Source organism: Trachemys scripta, chromosome 1 (genome assembly GCF_013100865.1).
Source record: "Trachemys scripta elegans isolate TJP31775 chromosome 1, CAS_Tse_1.0, whole genome shotgun sequence".
Lineage (NCBI taxonomy): Eukaryota > Metazoa > Chordata > Testudines > Emydidae > Trachemys > Trachemys scripta.
The window spans coordinates 164,265,368-164,289,571 of NC_048298.1; the positions used below are offsets into that span (position 1 = coordinate 164,265,368).

The 24,204-nt window shown below is 42.7% G+C and overlaps 1 protein-coding gene across 2 annotated transcripts in view; it reads left to right on the plus strand.

Annotated features, from left to right (window-relative positions):
• PTGFRN (prostaglandin F2 receptor inhibitor) overlaps positions 1–24,204 on the plus strand; it is a 144,520-nt gene that overhangs the window by 62,685 nt on the left and 57,631 nt on the right. For both annotated transcript variants that reach the window (XM_034791902.1, XM_034791892.1), the window contains 2 exons: positions 21,098–21,463; positions 22,874–23,293. In XM_034791902.1, coding sequence (XP_034647793.1) covers positions 21,098–21,463; positions 22,874–23,293 — 786 coding nt within the window. The remainder of the gene's footprint in view (positions 1–21,097; positions 21,464–22,873; positions 23,294–24,204) is intronic.

Below are 24,204 nucleotides of genomic sequence, written 5' to 3' on the forward strand. Positions count from 1 at the left end.
GGGGTTTAGATGGGTTGGGAGTTCTGGGGGGGGCTGTCAGGGGGTGGGGAGTGGTTGGATGGGGCGTGGGAGTCCCAGGGGTCTGTCTGGGGGTGGGGGTGTGGATAAGGGTTGGGGCAGTCAGGGGACAAGAGGCAAGGAGGCTTAGATAGGGAGTGGAGTCCCGGGGGGCAGTTAGGGGCAGGGGTCCCAGGAGGGGGCAGTCAGGGGACAAGGAACGGGGGGAGGGTTGGGGGTTCTGGGGGGGGCGGGAAGTGGGAGGGGCAGGGGCGGGGCTAGGGCGGGGCTCCTCCCGTCCTCTTTTTTGCTTGTTGAAATATGGTAACCCTACTTATTTTTTCATCTCTGTAGATTAAGATCAGGAGTTGCTGCAAAAAGCAACACCCTTGGCGAATGTAGGGGAATACTGCTTGTTGTTTGTTTTATTTATTAATAATAATAATATTGGGAGGAGGGGTGGGGGTGCTAAGAAAAGAGACCCTTATTTTTGAAATACAATGTTGGCAACCCTAGTGTCAGTGCCATCCAGGTTCAGCTAAACTCGTGGCACTGGGAGGCTTCTCCTCTTCCCTTCCTCTTTCTGGGCAGGGGTGGAAGTGACTTGGAGTTCCGTTTCCCTTCAAAACTTTCTGGAGCCCTGTTCCAACAACTCTTGATCCCTTACAGCATCTTCACTCCGCCCTCAAATCTGCATCCAACAAAAGCAAATAAGTACATTTGTTGGATGTTTCTGCTAAAGCTAGCAATGGAATAATTAATGAGGATACTACATTTGCTGTCTTTAGCTTAAGTGTTCAGACCCACTAGAACTGACTGAGACTCAGAGCAGCTGTCTCAGGCTATGCATAGATTCATGACTGCATTGGGAGGGTATTCTCACCAACCAGAGGCACTAAATGTTAACTTTTTAAAAACTAGATTCTGGAGCACGGTTCTGTCAGAGGGTGGATTCTGCAGTAATTCTGCAGCTGTGTAAACACAGGGCTCTGATTATCACTTCAAGTTGAGAACAAACTTTATAAGTAAAGGTGTTTCATTAAGGCCAAAGGTCTTTTCTTCCAAACTGTTTATATTATAAATACTGTAGTTGCAACCAGATGCCCAGTCATGATTAGGGCCCTGGTGTGCTAGACACTGCACAAGTGCATAAAAGTATGTAGTTCTTGCTGTAAAGAATTTATAAACTTGAGTAGAGTGTGTATATGGTAACTCTCACAAACTTAAACACAGCCTGTTCTGAAGATCTTGTAATCTAACTCTGACTAATGCAGTGTGAGAGCAGCTTTATTAGAGACTTATAAAGACATATAATAATAAGAGAGACAGATACACCTGCCAGATAGATCACGAACAGTTAATTCATTACATTTATATAGGGGCTTTCCAATGGGATCCCGAAGAACTTCAGAAGCTTTCACTGACTGCAAATTATATATGCTGTATAAGAACTGAATCTCCCATAAATTAATGCATCCACCAATAGAGCGAAAAAACACAGTAACATGAAATGAATCAGGACAGGACAGAAAGTGATGAATATCCTAACTGAGACTACAGGTAATTGTACTTGTAAACTGGTTAAACGCAAGGTGTGTGTCTTGACAAAAGGGGAGTTTGTTTTTTAATTAATAATGTATTAAGCTAACATGGTTGAAAAAAATACCCCCTTTTTGTCTATCAATGCAGGACTAAGGGTGAGCACTTTTACTCTTTTGGTGCAATGAGCACATACTTTGTATGTAGATTTACAATTAAACCTACCAACTAGTACGTTACAAAGTGTGCAGCTTGCATAAAATATTTTACAGTATGAAGCCTGTTCTATTTGAATACTTTGAAATGTCTTAATCTGATGGTGGTATTATCTCCTGGGAAGTGTTGTTCAGATCACTAATATTTTTTTTTTAAATTCAGTTCCTGTTGCTGAGAAATTAGGGAAGAAAAAATGACTTGTTAATTAGGACCACACAAATGTAGCTCTTCGTTAGTTCTCAAGAGGCAAGATAAGTGCCTATTAGTTACTTTTTTGATTGTTCTTATAAGAGTAATAACTGATTTACTGTTTAATAATTAACTAAACAAACTTTATTGCAAGGTGGTGCTGTTAACATGACTGATTCCGGGGTATAAACAAGGAGGTAAAATCAGATAACTTTGAGATACAATAGAATAAAAAATCATTTACCAGAGAAAATGAACAAGGATCTTACTTTCAAGATTCCAAGCAGGAATTGCAAACAATGAAGAATTAATAAATATCTGTTTTAATAGGTTTACATAGGAAGGACCTGTCAGCCTTTTTGTTGTGGCTTTTAAATCTAGCAACATGTATCTTGTGAGCTTTAGACATGGCTTAGATGCAAAGTTGTTTTTTTGCTTAAAAATAAAGATTTTTTTTAAATGTTCAGAAATCTGTGATAACTTGATAGTTTTTCTGTTGCAGCTGTTTCTAAGAGATAATTATGTCATAGCTCTTTTCCTCCTGCTTACTGGGTTTTGTGGGTGTTAACACCTCAGATACATAGTATCATGGGACATGAGTGAGGGGGCCATTTTCTCACATCATGCAGATTTCATCTTGTTTGTTCATCCTTTATTTTTTGGTCAATATTTTTGGACAGAACTTTCAACTTTTTGTGCATGGGAGGTCAAAGGATCAGAAGCAGATAGACAACTCCTGGGTTTAAGTTGGTGCTGGGTAAATGCTATGACAAATCTGTTTGCTTTTTTTTCTCTTTTTGCGGGGTGGGAGGTTGTTTGCCTCAGGTTTTGAAAGACATGCGTATTCCTGTTCTCTTTGTCACAAAGACCAGAGTGGGAGTCCCTGACTTGGTACGATTGTTATGATATTCTGATAAGGACCAGAAACTAGCCCTGGGTTTGATGGCACAGATGTATGCTTTTGTTGGCTGACCTAATCAAAAACACTTTTTTCTGAAAACCTGGTTCCAATAGAACTGTGCAACTCCTTTGTAACCTGAGCGCTACTCACAGTCAGATGGGCCAGCTCGGGGAGCTGATTATAATGGCTGTATATTAGCTTTTTATATAGCATCTTTCATTCAGAAGGGTCTCAAAGGGCTTTATAGAATATATATATTAATAATCTCATAGTATCTTTTATAAGTCTGGGGGGACCATAGTACATCATGTTCGTTGGATGCCCACCCCCACCCATTTCACTTTATTTTTACAGACTTTTGCGGAGGGCCCTGAGCTCAGGACCATGGTATGATTGTTCCCCCTTCTGCTTCTCTCATCAGTCCTGTGTGTGTGTGTGTGTGCGCGCTAATCCTGAAGTCCTGATCAAATTCCAGTTTGAATACAGCAGAAAATTACTAACTCAGCCCCCCTCCCCTTGATTTTAAATGGGAAGTTCTTCACTTTCTGTCTTTAGCTGCTGTCAGTATTGTTGTGCACTGTTTAACAGCTGCCACACTATGGTCAGAAGTGGCTGCTTTTCAGTGATGGGTGAAGGGATTCCTTTGTAGAAATGGATACTGTATAGTGATTAGCATAAGGCTGCCAAGATCTGAAGTATTCACAGGCCACACCCTCATTCTGGTGATGAGGGCTGCTGCTGATTTTTGTTGTAGTTAATTTTTAGGCAAATGAGGTGCATCCCCTCTGGCTCCTGAACAGTTGGTAGCATGCTCTGTGGTTGGGTAAAGCTTGGTTCTGGAGCTTTTTGCTCATGAAAGCTGCAGGCATTATGATGTCTTAGACTTTACATGACAGAGATGAGCAAGATATATTGGGGTGGAAATGACTGGATATACCCCCCCCCAAATGCAGTAAAGGGTTTGTTGGGGTTTTTTTTTTTGGTCTGTAACAAATAGCATTGTTTTGTTACTGTCTTGATTCCTATAAACATACAAGCTGATTCTCAGTTTTAGTTACTAAACAATTTCAGATACTTACATAATACAGATATTAGCAACTTACCATGTACCTAACTGTAATAAAGAGAATTCTCTTTCCATTTGCAGGATGACAAACAAACTAGTACAACCTAGAACGGTCCTACAACTATATCAGCAGCCAAACAAAATAACATGATCTCCATCCTAATATTAAACAATTCCTCTGCTGGCCCCAAGGTCCTGTACATTTTTTCTGCTCCTTTACTTCAATCTCTGTCCTCACCCTGTCTCTCCCCCAGTTTGTTTGAGAGATTCTCCGTTCCCTTTGTTCTTGAAGGAGTTCTTCTAAAATTCCATGTTCTCTTTTGCTTCCTTTTTCACCCTCCCCGCTGACTAATGCACTGAAAGTGCAGTCTCCTCAGTGCTCCCCTCCTCTGTTGGCACAGAGAATGAGACTGAATTGATCCTAATTGATGTGTACTACATTAGGTTGCTGTTCCAGGTTCCCAATCTTGGACACTATATGGTGATGGTGGCCATATAAATACCTAGTTAAATGAAATAATTGGGGCACTTGAATGTGAGTTTCTCTTTCCTTCCTCCCTTCCTCATTGTCGTCTATGTTGAGCATGCAGTGTGTTCCCAGAAGACGCAGCAGAGAGAAATCCAACTTGGATATATAACTTTAAGCAGAATGTTTATTGCATATTTAAGCATACAAGTTGAGAAATTACTAATTTAAGGTTGAACATCCAACTTTTACTAACCCCTTTGTGACTATGCTTTATGATGCAGTCTTAAATTACATGGTCACATACTGTTTCTCAACTATATACTTTTTTTTTTTTGACAACCATAGCAGTACATGTGTAATATCTGCAGTACTGTGTGTGAGCCTGGCAGTCCATTAATCCTGTTTGTATGAAATAATAGACTTAGTACAGATCAAATATAATGGAGTAATAGTGATTTTGTGTGTTTAACTTGACATCTTTAAAGAAGCCTAATTTTTGAGAGGGTTAGTGGTCAGCACTTTCTGAAAATCAGGCTTCATGATGTCTCAAGTTGGGTAGCCTTAAATCACTAGTCATTTTTGAAACTCTGGTTCTGCGTATACTGGCATTTCTGTCTCTCCAAGATTGAAATAGCAGGGAGCAGGAATGTGCTTTAGGTAAGGATCATGCATTTAAAGTTTAGCACTCTCTTGCAGGACTTCTGCATTTTCCATGTCTCCTCACACATCTGAAAGACTCTTCTTTCCATCTGTTTTAATAAGTTAGCAGCTCCTGCCATGCATTCCCTTTAACCGTCAGCACAGCCTTCCATAGGGTGCAATTCCGGGATTGAGGCAAATAACTACACAGCTAACTTGGCTGCAAGCTTTGGGACCCTTTATATGCCAACACACTTTCCCTTCTTCATACAACCTCTTGGGAAGAGATGGCTAATTATACCAAACTGCATGATGAATTTTTTTATGTGGACAGATATACCATAAAGGAGAGTTTAGTCCTCAGGGGTTAAGGTAGAACTTTGACATGTAAACCCAGGTTTCTAGAGTTAAAATGTGAGTATGACTCATTAAGCCTCCATAAATAATACACTAGTGTGTCACAGTTTGTGCATAAAGAGGTAGAAATCTTATACTTTCTGGTCCCATGGTGAAGTAAGGAAGAATGCTGTCTTGGGTTATACCTGTTGATTTAAATAGCTTTAACCTCAATCTCTAGTAATCTAACACGAGAATTCTGTTCTACCTTTCCAAGTTAATGTTGTGCTCCCAAGTCCCTTGATCACAATGAAGACTATTGGGGTATAGTCAGCCTAAAACAGGCTGGTTTGCAAAAACATCTGGTGGTTCTTTAGAAATGTGCTATGAGGCAGTGGGGTCTGGAGCATAGACTCTTTAAAGCTATTAACCTGTTTCTGTGTTTCTTTTTTAAGGTTTTTATAAGCCTGCTCACTTCTGTCCTTCACCTACCACTTTCACATTGTGCTAAACTTAAAAATGTCTCTTGCTAAGCAGTGAGGTTCCATTGTACCTGTTTTGCCAGAGACTGAAATAGGTGCCTATCCTGTGACAAGAGAGGTTCCTCTTTGTCAAGATCATATCAAATAGGAAAGGCTCAGCAATGACGACTGTAAATGTCTTGTGCCCCCACTTTCAGTTACAGAATGGTTATAAAAATCTTAGATTAAAGCAGGAAGAGCACTAGTGTGTGTCTCTCTCTCAAATCATACTGTGTGTGTGTGTGTGTGTGTGTGTGTGTGTGTGTGAGTGAGAGAGAGAGAGAGATTCTGTCTTGCCTGGCGTTGGGGGACAAAGAGAGATATCAATGCTCCTGACATCCAGCCTCTGAGGAGATTAGCATACTAAATAGTGCTTCTCTGCATGACCTGAAATTGGCTCTTAAGTGCTGATTAGGATCCACTGGTTGTGAGAGAATGGGTCTGAAACCAGTAGTCTTTGTTGGTTTTCTAGATTGTTACTGTACACATGAGGTGGCAGTTCGCCTTGCATCAGGAAGATGCCCAAATGCCCTTCGATAAGGGCTATTAAATTACAGGAGCACCATCTTGTAGGAGATAAATTAAAATTAGTAATCACACATTTGCTTTCTTCTTTGCCAGAGTGCATGGCTCTCAGGCTTCTTGATCAGTGAAGAGGCAGCATGATGTGGTGGAATAAACACTTGAGCTGGAAACGAGGAATTCGTGGTTTCCTATTCCTGACGGTCACTGATTTATTGCATGACCTTGGGCAAGTCAGTTAATACCCCATGATAGCAAAATACCCATATTATATCAACTGTCAGTAATGGGGTATCTGAACTGCTTGTGGGGAGATGGCTCAGGAAATTTTATCATCATGCTGTACAAACCATGCTCTGTTTTCATTGTTTGTGCCTTAATTTGGTCCTTAGCATGGTTGTTTTACAGTGAAAATGGACCCCGAGCTAATACAATGAAGATGGATCCCTAGACAATAAAATCTTCTTCTCTAGGAATTTACAGTCTGAACGCTAGTTCATCACCAGTTTGTCACTGCAGTTTTGCCTCATGGCAAATAGTTTGCAAATGCACTTTTAAACTTGGTACCATGGTGGTCCTGCACTGTCTGTTTCACTGTTTGTTTAGCACCTCCAGCAAACATACTGCCCGGTCTCTCATTACCTCCAATTATCAACACAGATTATGTAAATGGGGAAGAAACCGCTGCTCAAGAGAGTCAGGGCCCAAGGCGAACTGGAGACATGCATGTTTTGGGTTGGTCGGTGTTGTGGCTGCTGTTGCCCATATTCTGGCTCTGCTGGATGGTTCCATTTTGTTATAATGCCAGTTTTTGTCACCCAAAGTGCAGCTTGCTAGAAGATCAGGCTCCCCAGAGACTGATTTCGAATGGTTTTTCAAAAGAGGATTGAAAACCTATTAGAGAAGAAAAGGGGGAAGATGAGATTATGGGCATGTCTAGACCAGGAAAAATGGTGGTATTTTTTCCCCCAACATGTTAGCTGACACATTTTAGTTAACATGACTTTACAGTAGAACCTCGGAATTACGAACACCTGGGGATGGAGGTTGTTCATAACTCTGAACAAAACGTTAGGGTTGTTCTTTCAAAAGTTTACAACTGAACATTGACTTAATTCAGCTTTGAAACTTTACTGTGCAGAAGAAAAATGCTGCTTTCCTTTTATTTTTATTTTTTAGTAGTTTACATTTAACACAGTACTGTATTTGCTTTTTTTGTTTCTGCTGCTGCCTGATTGCATACTTTCCTTTCCAAATGAGGTGTGTGGTTGACAGGTCGGTTCACAACTCTGAGGCTCTGCTGCATGAGACCTTCCCCCTAGTATAGATTGGGTGATGGGGAAGCCAAGGGTTAACAGGTGTTGTGTTTCTAAAAGTGACTTTCCCTGTCTATGCTAGGTGTAAAGTCCTTTGTAAAATCATGTTGATTAAAATATATGAGTCAGTGTCTTCAATAATGACCGTTTCTTTATCTACACACGGACAGATAAAACCTAACTGTGGTGGATACACTGGCCCAGATGGTCTTTTCCAATCTCAAAATTGTCCTTTAAGGCTTAGATTTAGTGCCAAAGCTCTGTGCTGTACAATCCACAAAAATAGTCACTTGCTTCCAAAATGTAGACACATACATGTCAAAATGCATTGGGACTGCTCCTCTTAGGGTATGTCTACATACAGACTTTACAGTGGCAAAGCTGTGCCACTGTAAGGCCACCTGTGTAGCTGTTCTGTGCCATCGGGAGAAAGCTCTCCTGCCAGCATAATTAAACCGCTCCCAAAGAGTGGCAGTAGCTACGTCGGCAGGAAAGCGTCTCCCGCTGACATAGTGCTGTCCACACTGGCGCTTTTGTTGATGAAACATATGTTGGTCAGGGTTGTGGAAAAAAAACACCCCTGACCGACAAAAAGTTTTACCAACAAAAGTGCTAGTGTAGACATAGCCTCAGTTACACAACAGCTTAGGAAAGAACTGGGATAATAAATATAACAAACTAGCTGTTATTGAACAACTCTGATTTTAATCCTGTAAATTCTAGTTGGCAGACATCTTAATGTCAGAACAATTATATACAAATATTTACAGTTTGGTTTGACATTTGTATTTCCCAAAAATTAGGAGTGACAATTGGAACTAATATTTCCACAAACATTTTCAGCTTTGCTTCCAATCATGCCAGCTTTTCCACTTTAAACTTGTTCTTTTGTTGGAGCGGCTATATCAACTTTCCAGCTTATTCTTCCTTAAAATTTAATGTATTCAGACTCTCCTCTTGGAATTCAGTTCCTGAGGCAGAACAGCAGATAATTTCCTCCCTTGCTTAGGGGTCTAAGTATCAATTTTGGAATAACCTTAACTTCCTGGAACCAGAGTCTCTAAACCTGTATGGGCAACTCAGCCCATTATCCTTTGGAGGTAGGTAAACTGAGTTCCATGCAGATTGCTATGTGAGCGTCTTTCAGATAGGACCATGAAAAGCAGAGTTGTTTCTCTTTGGATTTTAGAGATTTCTTCACTACTTTCTGCAGACTATTATTGCCTTTAACTATCAGTGGCAGTGAAAGGAACTACAGAGCCAACACTTAATAGAGTTGCATTTGATGTTATGAGAAAGCTAAAAACACAACCTTTAGTGTCGTAAACATCTAGCAATCAGTGATCTATTTAGAACAAGGCCTGTGTTAGCAGTTTGCAGCAAGCTACAGTTGTCTTCTCTCTTGTGAATTCATCTTTAATATCAGGTGTACTATCTTCATCTGATTTGCTTTGTGCAGTGATCAAGATACAGCAGTGCACTTTGGGACCTGTACTCTCAAGCAGGCTGTGATACAAAATACTATAGCCATATTTAGTGTTCCATTTTGGCACATCATCAACCAGTCACTGCTTCTCCACAAACTGCCACTTCGCTTACCAGTCTCTGCATCTTGGGTGGTGCAGGGTTCTTCCTGACAGCCAGAAGAAATAGACTGTCAAGCTTTTTAGGAGATGAGGAACTATTTGGATAGGTGGGCCATTTAAAAGATGGAAGTGCAAGGGGCAGGGGTTACCTTTTCTCTACCAGGGATTGGTGGCTTGGTAGGCTGGAACTCCTGTCCCATAACTCTTCAGCTGAGAAGAGAATCAGGGTAACTGAGTGATGATTGCCCTGGGAAGGAGGAGTCTGAGGCATCTTTCCTTCCTCGTTGGCAGGTAGGAGGAACTACTCCAAGGCAGACTTGTGGCCAGTGATCAAATGTGTGATAAGTGACTATTTTTAGTCTTGCACTGTGAAGTTACTAGCTTGTGAGCACACAGATTTTCTCATGTCTCCACTTTGGTCACCCCTGACAGTCATGGGGACTTCCTATTGCTGTTCCTACAGGTCCTGATCATGCCCATCCACCATATATATCTCAGGTGGTGGCAGCATATAGGCACTGTATGAGACAGGTGGGGAGATGGATCTGAATTTAGCTGAATTTTCATCTGACCCATCATGTTGAGGCTGTCTAGGCTTCTGTCCTTCCAGCAGAGCTCCTCTGCCTTAGAGCAACTTTTGCAATGTATCAAAATCCTCTGACTTGGGAGTTTAGCCTCTCTGGGACCCCATCTTAACTGGGAAGTGTGGAACACTGTTTCCTGTGGAAAGGTTGACCCCTTTCTCCAGGTATTAATATTGGGCCCAATTAGCCCTCCCAATCTGAATTTTTTCTCAGGACCTCAGGTCTCCTGTTGCTCACTTAAGCAGAGCTGGGTTATAGGTTGCTCAGGTGAATTGAAACTCCATTCCTGGGAAGGGGAGATGGATGAGATAACAAGCCAATATTGTATAGAAAGAAATGTGGGGTTTTAACCTTGATTGCTTTGTATGTGGAGCAGGACATCAGAGCTTGTGGATGGAGCATGCTGTGGAGTGGGATCCAGGAGGTATTCTGCGTGGGCTGAGCAGCAGGGACCTGCAGGTCTCTGTTCTGATCTCAGTGACATCTGAGTTACTAAAAAATCTAACGGAATTAGTCTCTGATCACATGTTTGAGGCTTCACTTAAGATGCAATATGCATTTCTTCAGCCTGATGGAGATAATGGGTTTTAAGCAATTACACCCAGGCTTAATTCCTTTAGATAAGCACTCTGCATTATCTAAAAAAAGAACCCCAACTGACTGTGAAAGAACAATGTAAATGTCTCTCTCATGCACTCTCCCATTCACTCCTTACTGATGTCTTGGGATGATAATGCTGCAGATCTGTCGAGCCATAACAATCTACAAAGTCGTGCTTTATCTAGATGGTGCCGCAATAAGAGAGGTATAACAGCGCTGTCAGGAGACAGGGTGCAGAGCTCTGCACGCTTCAGACACTCCAGTGCTTGTAGCATGATTACAGCTTGGCCATAAAGACTCAAATTTGACCTCTCTTAATGGAGCCCACAGCGCTCTCTGTAGTCTCTGATTATGAGATGCCAGGTGCTCTGAATACTGTCGCTTGGAAGGAGTGATGAGAGCCTACCATTTCATTTAGTATAAACCCTCAACACCCCATCCCTTTGTGTGGGTCTGCATTAGGGAGAGGGGTATGGTGCTGGGGTGAGTGGGGGTATGGAGGGAGAATGAAAGAGATTTCCCTTAATTAGATTTAAGATGAGTAAAGTAATTTATTTAAAGTAGCTAGCTGAATTTCTGACACCCGGAGAAATTCCTTTCAATCTGCCTAACCTACTTCTTGCCAGACTGCAAAGCGCAGTATGAGATAAAGGTTATAATTGGATGGATTTTTTTTTTAACTGCGGTGTTGGTGTAAACATGTCATTTTTAGGGAGGTTATATTATAAAATAAAATGTATGTAACAGCAATAATATCAGAGGGTTTTGACACAAAATATGGGTGCATTCATTTCCCTCTTCCCTTCCCAGTGGTGGTTCTGTCACTTAATGCATTTGTTTCTTGGTTGGAGCTGGCTAATGGCAATCCGGCATGGAAGGATCAGAGATGAGGACCAAATTGTCTTTCACTCCCTGGGGAAGGAGAACTGTAGTGCTGCTGAGGAGAGCTAATAGAGGAATGGTAGCCCTCCTGTCTCTTCAGTCGCTGTTCCTTCCACAGATGACAGGCAGGTGAATGGTTTCTGACAGTGGTCTGACCAGTCTTCCTCTGGAAAGAAGGCTGCTCTGATGCACTTGCAAGGGTGTTTCCTTGGTAGTGCAAAAGGGGTGTAAGGAACAGGGCTTGTTACCACTCCGTAGAAGTATCATGCGCATCACAAGTTTAGTGCATTTTTAGTTGTAGGATGGAAGTGGGAAACCTGGCACTTCGCTAGAAATAGGAGACATGTCAGCTAGCTGCTGGTGGACGCAATTCCTGGATGTTTGCAGCTGATGATACGCTAAGGGGACTCTTTCCTTTGACATAACACTGCACTGAATCAAAGCCCAGATTGCAACTGTGCTAATGATTCTCCCTTCCTAAATACCTCTATTTATTTTCAAAGTTGGCTGCCGTGTTCTTCCTGTCATAAATTGTTGTACACTGTTAAAAAGATGCTTTGTTCCACCCCAGACATGCCTGCATTTCATTGGCAAATCAAGCATCCAGTGTATATCTGCTTGAAAAGCACTTTAGTGTGTTCATCCCTGAAGGATTTCAGACATATATCATTTCATATGGTTGCCTTGGTTGAAAGAATCCACTTGGATGTTTCAACTATCATTGCCTGTCTGGAGCATAGACATACGATGCTTATTCTCAGCCAGTTTGCTCATCTTTCAGCTCTACTTTTTGCTATTGAATGGCTTTTTAATTGGCATCCCACTGCTTATCACATCACACTTACCTTTGAGCAGCTGACCTGGAGAGTTGACCTTCTCCCTCCTGCCTGTTGAAACCATGTTCTCCTTTTATTAGGTGGCTGTGTCTAGGCCACAGAAGGAACTTATTACAAGAGAATGGTCTCCAAAACAGCGGCCTGTTCTGTTGTGACTCTACGGGGGGCATGCTTAGCAAGTCTTAGCAGTGAGACATGAACGGACTAGCTAGGGTAGTAAGGAAGATAAAAAGATTCCCGAATTACCTTTAGTACACACATTTTCACCTCCAGAGTAATACGACACATTACAGCAGCTTCATTCTAATCTGGAAACTAACATTAGTGTGCAATCCTATGGTGCTAGCAAACCAGAGTGCTCTCCCAATGTAGTCTCCAGGTCTATTGTGCTCTAGCAATAAATTCACTCTGCCTGTGTCATAAGAAAAAGGGCTACTTACAGAATACCAGGTTTCTGTGCCTTGTACGTGACTCTACAGATTCTCTGCTTTCTTCTCCTATATGTAAAACTTGAGTAGTCAAGAAGCATCTAAAATATTTTGGTATCGGGTGCTCGTCACTTCCTGTCAGCAGGATTCTCATATTGATTGAGGCAAGAGCTGTAAACTGGTATTGATGGAGGGGATAATTGGGTTGGGAATTTCCTTGTCATTGAGAATACATTTGTACAAAACTTAGAGGTGAAATACTTTTTAAACTTCTCTTCATCTGTCCCTCACCATCCTAAAACCATGAGCTGTTCTGCAGATAGTCTGGTTAACTTCAGCCTGTCCAATCAATCTCTTTCCTCTCCTCTCTACCTCTAACCCTCCCAGCCCCCTGTCTCCACTCTGGCATGTATTTAATCATTGGATAACACATAGACAGTGCATACAGGTGATTGAGAGAGAAGCCAAGGGGGCAGGTGAATGTGTACTGTTTGGCAGGTACAGTGGAGAGGGCAATAATGGGACCCGCACAACTTGATTAGAGGGGAAACAGACACTAGTCCGGGGGTGGCCGAAGTGTGACCTCCACTACAGAGTGCCTCCAAGCTGACCTCAGCTTAAATACAGCAATGAGGCTTATGGAGACTACAGGTCCCAGTATACAACATTCCATCTTAATGCAAGTTGCTTGCCACTCTGATCAAGATGAAGCATTTGTATGCTGGGTATATTAAAAGGTGTGAGCAACTGAAATGTGCTCCATTTAAATGTTTCTAATAAATGATTAGCATGGCTCTTTGGTTTACCTACATTCTGGTGGTTCTTGCTTAATCCCCCTAGAGTGCAGAAGCTAAGTTACCTGGTCCTGTCATTTGTATCACAAGGCTGAGGAATGTTCACTTGTCTATTGTATAATGTTGGCCTCACTACAGAGATCCTTTTGTTTTTGTTTTGTAAAGTAACTCCAGTTCTTCAGCTGGTGGCCTGGTAAGTTTTTAAAGGAGCTTAGCATTTATGCAGGGTTTCTGTTCAACCAGGTTCAGTGTCTTAATTCTAGTTTGTTATATGAAGACAGTTGTCTTTAAGTCCAAGCTAAATAAACATTGTTGGTGGTCTCTGTAATAGTATAAAATATTAAACTTTGAGTATCCTTCTTGCTTTTCTGTCACTAACATATACAGTGTCTTGTCTTCTCCCCCATCTGTTTCTACAGTTAAATGGGATTCAATTGAATTCATTACGAGCATGCCACCCTGTATTAACACTGAAATGTATTAGGTGTCTTGGGAGATAAATGCTCCCAATAAACCAACAGTTTGGAAACCTTTTGTATATCACAAAAGCTGAACTCTGGCTGCTCTGAGGGATGGGAAAAATATGGGTTTTAAACAATGCATTTTAAAACCAAATATTAATAAATTGTCTCCATGTATCTGCGAACGCAAATGGGAGTTGCCCTTCTGCCAAGACCAGAGTTCATAACTGTAGCAGAAGCCATGTGCATCACTAACCTCAGTAGAGAACGAAGCACTGTATTTGGTTTTTAGGGATAACGATGACCTTGACTGCAGCAGGAATAAAAGCAGAACCCCAAATTCCAGGGGTTGGTTGATATCCAGCCTTCGAGGTCACCTGTAACATCATGGAATCTGATCTGTCACAGGAGTCACCCAGTAATGGGTATCTTGGGCAACTTGAGCCACATCAAATGCCCTATCAGGTGAAGCTGTGCTCTTGTGTGTTGGCTGATCAGAGAATGAGGTAAAATCTCAGGACTGAGAGAGACCCAGTTTATATTAGCAGCTGCAAATAGTGTGTTCAGAAAATAAAATTTCTTTCCTCCAGTTCTCTTCCACCCCAAACCCCCAACATAAGAATGGAACAATCCCCTGTTGCCAAAGCTGTGCCCTAAGGAGGGGGTTAGTCTGTGCTTTACCAGTAGGGGTGTTCAGGATGCATGCCCAGCAAATTCGCCACAGGGCCCATAGACCTGGTTTTCAGAGGTGCTAAATGCCCACGCCTTCAGTTTACGTCAGTGGGATCTGTAGTGACCTTGAAAGAATGAGGTGCTCAGCTGACTCTGTTAATCACAGTGCAAATGTGTAGACCTCCCCACATTAGAGGTGACAAAGGCATGGCTAGATTGGGTTACTGCAGTACACTGTATGTGGGGCTACACCTGAAGACTAGTGGAAACATGGTTACCACCTTATTTAGGCCACGTCGACATTACAAACTTTGATGCATGCAAGTTATGGTGGCATACAGCCACCAAAGTTTGTATATTGCTCCGGCATGTGCATACTTACCTTCTTGCGTGTTCGCTGTGCGTTCTCATCAGGAGAGCTTGTGTCGATGCAAAGCGCAGTGCACTATGGGTAGGTATCCCTGTGTGACAAGTGCTGCTGTCTGGGGCAGTGCCTTTTGGGACACTTCATTAATGTTCTGTGGGATAGTACTGACTTGCCCAGGGATTGCTGAGAGCCAGAGGTTAACTTCCCAGCAGGCAACTTTCTTCATCCCATAATGCCACCAATATCCCATAATTTTCATGCCTTTAAAAATAATAATTCCACAAACCCATGTGGCACTTCGTGCTTCTATCAGAGATTGCAGACAGAGTCCAAAGAGCTCTGTACTATTTTCATGAAGGTTGCAAACACAGGGCGCACGATTATCCTGAATTTACAGACCTGCAGGAAGTACTGCAACAACTGAGGACATGATTTCTTCAAGGACAGTTTGCTGAGGGACAGAGTGGAAAAACAATTCAAGGTTGGTGGTGGTACTCATGGAGCAGCTGCGGGAGGCAGAGCACTGCTCTGGTTCCAAGAATGAGCAGATTGGTGGGATCGTATTGTAATACAGATTTGGGATGATGAGCAGTGGCTGCAGAACTTTCAGATGCAAAAAGTCACAGTCTTGGATCTATGTCCTGAGCTCGCCCCAGCCCTTCAGCTCAGGGACACCAGAATGAGGGCTGCAGTGGCACTGGAGAAGCGAGTGGTGATCATACTCTGGAAACTTGTAAAGTTGCATTGCTACCAGTCAGTGGAAAATCCTGTTGAAGTTGGAAATTCCCCGGGGGGGAGGTGGCGCGGGGGGACGTTGTCATGCAGGTGTGCAGGGCCATTAATTGTCTCCTGCTATGCAGGACTTTGATCCTTGGCAATGCGCAGGGCATAGTAGATGGCTTTGCAGCAAGGAGATTCCCAAACTGTGGTGGGTGATAGATGACATGTACATCCCTATTTTGGCACCACCCCACCTTGCCATAGAGTACATCCACAGAAATCTACAGTTATGCAAGTGTTGGTGGATCACTGGGGACACTTCATGGATATCAACATGGAGCTGGTCAGGGAAGGTGCATGACGCTTGCACCTTTAAGAACACAGGACTGTTCAGGAAGCTGCACTCGGACCTTCTTTCCTGACCAGTGGATTACCATGTATAACCATGTAGAGTTAGCCTTTCAGTAATTTACTGATATAAGATGAACCAGTTTAAGCAAGGGTGAAAACTTTTTTTTAAGTTCATCCTGTGTTAGGGAGCTTGCATTACCTTAACTAAATCAATTTAGTTAAACCCGGACAGCTTTTCTAGTGTAGCCAAGGCCTTCGATATTGCTTTTCCTCATGTTATTTCTCAACAGCTGTGATCAGTAGCCTCCAGATTCTAATGTCTGGGGGCTCCTGGCAGAGTGTTGTAGGTGAAGTATCCTGGACTCTGGAATTCACTCCCCTCGCTGGTCTGTCGAAGGCTGTTTTGACCTACAGGGGCACATGGCAAGGCCCATCCTTTGCTTATGACTCTCACCCTTCAGGAAAGAGTGGAGGGTTAGGGAGGGATATGAGTTGAGCCTTACTGGGATTTAAATGGGCTTGAGTCCTTTAACACTGGGTCAGTTTGTAGTACTAACTTAACTTAATTTGTGGTGTGCATGTGTGTAGAGAGAGGAGATAAACATGCTATAAACCAGTAAACTAGTCCCTCTAGCTTCTGTCTTCAGCAACCTGTAGGAGCACATCTTCATGCTTATATTTATCTCCTTCCTTACACTGCAGACAGTAAACTCTGCCTCTCGCTGGGTGGGCTTCTTCATTAAAACTGAATTGGAGAAAGTGGTAGAAACATAGCTGGGTGGTGCAGTCCAGTTTCCTTACTAGTAACTAACAACTAAGTGACTTGATCTATCATATAATTATATGTCTTCCTGCTATTATTTCATTTGGTTTATTATAGTGCTTTCTTTTTCTTAAAGATGTTAAAAGTAAAAACCTACATTTAATGGAGCACTAAGGTTGGAAACTTAATAGCATGAAAGTCAGGAAATTAGCTAGGCTTACCACAATGTTCACTTTGCCATATCATGCATATGCCCAGTAGAAATGAATGTACTACAAAATGAAGGGTTGAGTGTGGGCTGTGATTCTTGGGAAAATGCATTTTAGGAGTTAAGAGCAGGGGTGATGAAGACGACCTATCAATGCTTCATTCATCTGTTAGTTGAATTGCTAGACCATGCTGCCTGTGGTCAGAAGATAAACAATCATACCAGATAGTTTTGTGCCCAAACATTTAAAATAAATTATGTTAAAATTGTTGTGGAGGTTTTAATTGTTATAATTAATGTTGCACTGAAGTAAGTACTTATACGTCCGACTGGTGCAGGTTATGGGAAAGAAGTGTGGATGGGCAGGGCACGCCCTGTGGGCAGTGACATGGAGCCCCTCCCTAAGAGAGAGAGGCTCCTATTGATCAATCCTGGCATTCGGACTGGGCTCAAATTCATATGACGACAGCATGATTTTAACCAATGGGGTGTTTTTGTTGGAAATCCTATAGCTAAATTTGGATGTGGCCAGAATCTCGCATTAGTCCCCCTGTATCCTATGCGTGTCATTGATCTGCAAACAGGGGTATTGTTTAATGGACCTTTTCTCAGGCAAATATGTTCTTCCATGTCTATAACGGGTGGCTTCCCCAGTATGGATGGTGAAGTGAAGTGGTTAAAAGTTGTTGAACTTTATTTTTTTTAAGTCTGTGCTTGGAGTTCATGTGAGTGCTCTCCAGAGGACTCTGGATATTAGATCCACTTGACCTTGCTTTATGGTCCTACAAGCCGGGGTAGTCTCAGGAGGACAGATCCTTTCAGCATCCTGGCTGCCCCTCGGCACTCCCAAACACTATACCAATGTGTCTTGCGATGGATGTGTAGCTAGGGGTGATGGGTGATGGAGCAGGATTACAGGTTTGTGTAAGTGATTTTGTTGAGAGACTGAAGCTGAAAGGTTTGCGTCTTTTGCTGAAAAAGTGTTTTCCTTTCATGGAAAGGCTGGGGCTGTGAATCAAGGCAGCTCTCGTTCTCTCTTGGGGAAGTGAGCTAACCTGCCAAAGCCAGCCTGCAGCTGCAGAGATTATTCTCTGGCTACAGAGCCAAACCCACCGGAAAAATCTCACTACTGTTTCTTTGCCAGGTCATCTGGCTAAATTAAGTAGTTTGCATTTGGCCCTAGCATAATGTATTGCTTCTCCAGTCTTCTGCAGGGAATTATCACGTTCCTTTGTGCCTGCATCGTCGTGTGATTTAAGGAATACTATCTGGGACCATGTCTTTCTCACTTTTCTGTACAGCTCTGAGCACTGCTGGTTTTCCAATAAATATTTGCAATATTATCCAGTCTTTTGGTACATCACCATCTGGTGGTACAGGAATCATGATCTACCAACCCTAAGCATTTGTGCCATGGTCTTCATTGGGGTTTTGGGGTGCTTGGTGGGGACTGTTTGCCTTTCCTCTCTGTTTTGAGTTTTGTGCTTGTATTTTAAGCTGCTGTTTCTCCTGAACTGTAGACTTTCTTTTATTTGTTTTGGAATTTGTTTGTCAGCAATTCAGGCTGGATAGTTTAATCTTGATCAGGCTCTTTCTTCTGATGTGGAAAGGAAAGACAACATTCTTTACTGAACTGCTCTGTGGTAGAAAAGGGGGAGAGCCCAGGCGACTTTTTGAAATGTGGTGTGCAAGGGGAGAGAGGACCTTTCCCTTTGGAACCTTAAATATGTGTGACTCCTTAGCTAATAGTCCCTTAGCTAGCAAATGATGACCAGATCTGATTTTCTACAGATCGGGTACAGAAACTGAATGTGCACAAAAGATTTGCCAGTGGCAAGATGCACACTTTTCATATTGCATTAGTGACATTTTACCACAATTACAGTGTTTGTTACCTATCATGGATAGAAACCCTGGCATATCAGGGTTTCTATCAGAAGATTTTAGAGGAGGATTGAGAGTGCAGTCAACAAGTGGTCTCAAAGTGTGCCCCAGAAGTGGGAGAAATTGGGGATCTTTTAAGTAAATGAAAAGTTTGTTTTACTTTAATTTTATTGTGGGAGTAGACTGTGAGGAGAGGGAATGCATAGGATTACAGAAGTGTTTAGAGCCACTAGCCTTTCGAGCAGAGGTACTGAACTCTATTCTGTGGAGAAGGCTAAATACCATTTTTAATTTTGGTTGTCAAGGCAGAGTAAAAATGTAAGACTTTACGGAGATTTTCAGAGAGATCAGGTTAGAATGTTCTTTGTGTAGAAATGAAATTGTTAACTATTTGTTTAGTGCCTTATTGTTGCATTCAGCATTACTTAGTTGGAAAATCTGCCATCTTTTAGGCCCACTGTTATTTCCACCCTGGGTTTTTCTTCCTTCTCATCCTCCTTCCTGTTTTCTCTCTTCTCGTTTCTTCTCTCTGCATATTCTAACACTAACTTAAACAATGAAAGAGTGAATGCTTACAATTAACAGGGTTAGGTTTTAGGTTCTTTGCAACCAGAAGGGCTAAAATTCACTTTTAAAAAGAATGGAAACTTAAGTTCTGCAAATTCTGAACATACTGCATAAATAAATCATATACCTAGATCCTGCCTCTGGGTCTTGTTTGACACATCTGCTCTAGAGGCTTTGGGGAAGCCCATGAATGTTTTGGTCTTTGATCATTATGTCACATGGCAACTAGCCTAAAGGGGAAGGGAGCCCAGTATATCCAGGCTTCAAATCCTGTATTAGCTGCAGACTTGCACTTTGGGATGGCTGGGCCAATTAGTTGCTTCTCTTGTGTAGTCACCCCACCTTCTACATACAAAGGGCTGTGTCTTAGGTGAAATTCTCTGGAGGCAGAAGCATTATGGCAATGAAATTGGGTGGCAAAGTAGAAGGGTCTAATTCTTGGTTCAGTTCTTAGTTGTACTATGTAAAGCCACTGGTGTGTCTACTCTAGCAACATGGAAGAGGAGAATGGTGAAGATCTAAGTCTGAAGGAAATTGATTTTTGTGGGATACCCTCATCTGATCTTAATGAGTGATTCTCAGTTGGCACTCTAGAGGAAGGTGGAAACTCCTTCAATTGACAGTGTGTCACTAAGCAAACAATGATAGAATGAATACAGAATGGGTTAGAGCAGGGGTTGGCAACCTTTCAGAAGTGGTGGGCCGAGTCTTCATTTATTCACTCTAATTTAAGGTTTTGCGTGCCAGTAATACATTGTAACATTTTTAAAAGGTCTCTATAAGTCTATAATAAATAACTAAACTATTGTTGTATATAAAGTAAATAAGGTTTTTAAAACGTTTAAGAAGCTTCATTTAAAATTAAATTAAAATGCAGAGCCCCACAGATTAGGACCCGAGCAGTGTGAGTGCCACTGAAAATCAGCTCGCGTGCCGCCTTTAGCATACGTGCCGCAGGTTGCCTACCCCTGGGATAGAGAATAATGCTCAAAGTATTACAAAATGTTTATATAATCAGTGATGCATCCCCACCTGGAATACTGTGTTGTCTTATGGCCCACCCATCTCAAATATTTTATCAGGCATTGAAATGGTGGGTGACAAATGATTAGAGACATGGGAAGACTTCCAATCTTTTCACATTGTCCTCATATAGAACTTTTGTTAGAAAGAGGAGTGAATAAGAGACTATGATAACGGTACACTCAATTGGGTAGAAAAGGTAAACAGGGCACTCCTGTTTACCCTTTCTGATAAAGTTAAGGGGACATTCAAATGAAAATTGAAAGGCCACAAACTTAAACTGAAAAGAGAAAATTCTTTTTTACACAACAGATAGTTAAAATGTGAAACTTTGTTGTCAGTAATATTTTGTGATAGCTTAACAGGATTCAAAGGATTAGACATTTATGTGGCTATTCAGGATCCATAGTTACATTAGACATGAAATGCATATAGAGGATAAAGCACCTAATGTGTAGAACGGCCTGTAACTGACCAGGGTTAGAAGGAAAAACTTGTCAGGTTATTCCATAATTATCCATATTTGGGCTTCTCACACCTCCCTTGAAGCATCTGATAGTTGGCACAGTCAGAAGCCAAATGCTGGACTAGCCGGACATCACATCTGACCCAACATGATAATTCCTGTGCTAATTGTCTGTTTTCTCTTCTCCCACCTAGCTTTCTGCAAAGGGCGAATTGTGAGGGTGCCCAAAAGCCCACTCATTCGAGTCGAAGGTACAGAGACGGTGATCCCTTGCAATGTTACTGACTACGATGGACCCAGTGAGCAGAACTTTGACTGGGAATTTTCCCGGGGAACTGGCTTTGTGCGGATAGTGAGTACCTGGGACTCGTTATTCACCTCCCAGCAATACCAGAAGAGGGTTGGCAGCGGGGAAATCGTGCTGAGGCGGAGCAGCAATAATGCTGTGGAACTTCTGATCAGAAGTATCCAGCCATTCGACCAAGGAGAATACAAGTGCATCACTCCCAGCACAGATGCCACTGTTCAGGGAAATTACGACGCTACAGTCCAAGTGAAAGGTATTTCCACAGGGTGAGGGGTGTTTGTAATTAGTACCAGACAAATTCGTACCGCTGGGTGTTCTCATCATGTTGTGCATCTATACAGTCCTGAGAATAGGCATAGCCCCGTTTTGTCTAAATTCCTGTTACTGGTTATGTGTATGTGGTTCCCCCTCCCTCCAGGTCCTTTCCTAAAGCCACCCTTCAAAAATATGCTCTTCAAAGGGTGGTAACAGCAGAGGGAAGTGAGATAAAGAGGCGAAGGAGTTACATTATTGTAAATGCCACCAAACTTTTTCATATTACCAACTGCCAAAAACCAACAACAAACTAAAAATGGTTTGTTCTTAGAGTCCAGGATGCTGCAAATTTACAGTCTTTCCAGATTCATAGATTGATAAAACTTCCTGTATAAAACCTAGAACTTCTCCTAATTCCTAGAACAGAGCTTTTAGAACAACATCCAATCCTGATTTTATAGACTCATAGACTTTAAGGTCAGAAGGGACCATTATGATCATCTGGTCTGACCCCCTGCATGATGCAGGCCACAAAGCCATCCCTACCCTTTCCCTTGACTCTGCTGTTGAAGTCCCCAAATCCTGTGGCTTAGAGACTTCAATTGGTAGAGAATCCTCCAGCTAGTGACCCCTGCCCCATGCTGCGGAGGAAGGCGAAAAACCTCCAGGGCCTCTGCCAATCTACCCCGGAGGAAAATTCCTTCCCGACCCCAAATATGGCGATCAGTAAAACCCCGAGCATGTAGGCAAGAGTCTCTAGCCTGACCCTCGTTAGCCATTTTAAAATTGTCAGTGGTGGAGAATCCACCACAACCCTTGGTAAAACATTGGTGGTTGTTGTGGCAGGGAGGATAACTTAGGAGGGGGAGAAGGAGGATGTTTTGTAGCTGAGGTAATGTCATCTAGGAGTTTCCCAGTGAGGTAGGAATAGTTTACTTTTTTTCTAGACAACATGCTGTGTTCCTTCAGCAGCAGCATCCTGGCTTATCTCCTTTGATGATAGAAAAGGAGTTTTTTTTCCCCCTTGGTGTTTCTTCTCCGAATACCACAAAAACAGCTAGGCCTGTCCCTGGGGATGTATAATAGGTTGGAATGGTATTGCCATGGTCTTGCCCTAGAGAGCAGAACTAGAGGGAAAGAGGTGATGATAAAATTAAAGACTTGATTCCTGAAGTGGGTGGCTTGCTCTGATAAAATACCTGGGGTTTAATGTAACTTTGTTTTTTGAGGGGACAGGAAGGTTGTGGGGGAGATGAGAGTGATTTGTCCAAGAGCTGCTGTGGGAATTCAGTATAATTGCACAGTTGGGTCAGTCAGCCAACAGCATTTCCCATCCCCTCTCTTTACCATTTCTGTAAACTCTCATATATTACTCTGTGTGTTTTATAATGTTTTCTTCTTTGAATAGTGATTGCCGATGGCTTAACTGTGAGTGGATCTAAAGCTCGGTCCTCGAAACCTCGCCAACTGTCTGAGGGAGACTCATTTGAATTACGCTGCTCAGCTTCCACCACCTCCTCAGAACACACTCACCTGCAAGTTACTTGGGAGCTCAAGAATGGCCCAGCCTGGCAGGAAATCCTCTCTCTGACACACGAGGGCAAGTTCCAGCCCAGCACGGAGTATGAAGAGCGCTACCTTAGTGGAGATGTGCGCTTGGACACAGTGGCAAATGACATTTACCGACTCTCTGTATCCCAGGCGCTGCCAATGGATGAGGGCCTCTACAGGTGTCTTGTGAGCGAGTGGGTGAAAGATGCAGATAGTTCCTGGCAGAAGATTCAGGAGAAGAATGTGGAAGTAGCAAGCGTGGTAATCCAACAGACTGGTGAGTTTCAGGTGCACAGGTCTCCTTATGACTTGTAGCCATGCCACACCTAAGCCGTGGCAACTTGTGAGAGCAGAAATGAAGGCGGGAAAGCCTGGGTCAGTACTTCTGGGAGAACCTAGATTGCTGCAGGAGGTGATACTGGAGGCTCTTTTCTTTTTGAGTCAGTGCTGAGATAGGGCCTCAGCATAGTGCTGGGGGAGATGTGCTGTTGAGGGCTCTGTCTTCTAAATGAGGGAGGGGGCAAGGAGAGCTCAGTGGTTTGCGCATTGGCCTGCTAAATCCAGGGTTGTGAGTTCAGTCCTTGAGGGGGCCATTTAGGGAACTGGGGTAAAAAGCTGTCTGGGGGATTGGTCCTGCTTTGAGCAGGGGGTTGAACTAGATGATCTCCTGAGGTCCCTTCCAGCCCTGATATTCTAGATTCCAATCACTTACGGTATGTCTACACAGCAATTAAACACTCGCATCTGGTCTAGGTCAGGTGACTTGGGCTCACTGGGCTGTAAAATTGCTGTGTGGACATTTGGGCTTAGGCTGGAACCTGGGCTCTGGGACCCTCCCGCACTTGGGGTCCCAGACCTCGGGCTCAAACGTTTACTCAGCAATTTTTAACCCGGCATGCTGAGCCCTGTGAGCCTGACTCAAGCCAGTCGTGGCTGTGCCGCGGGTCTTTTATTCCATTGGAGACATACCCGTATGGTCATTTAATTTCCTGTCGGACCTCCCAAGAGCGGGGTTGTTACTGTGTCTTGGTGACATTTCTACTTGGGTACTTGTACTTTTCTCTCCCCAAATTCCTCTCGCCTTTTACTCTATTTTCTGTCCTATGGTGTTAAACAGCAGCCTCACTTCTCCCCAGAGGTGTCTGTGCTTCAGTGGCAAGTGTGTAAGGTTTGCTGTATATAGCTTTT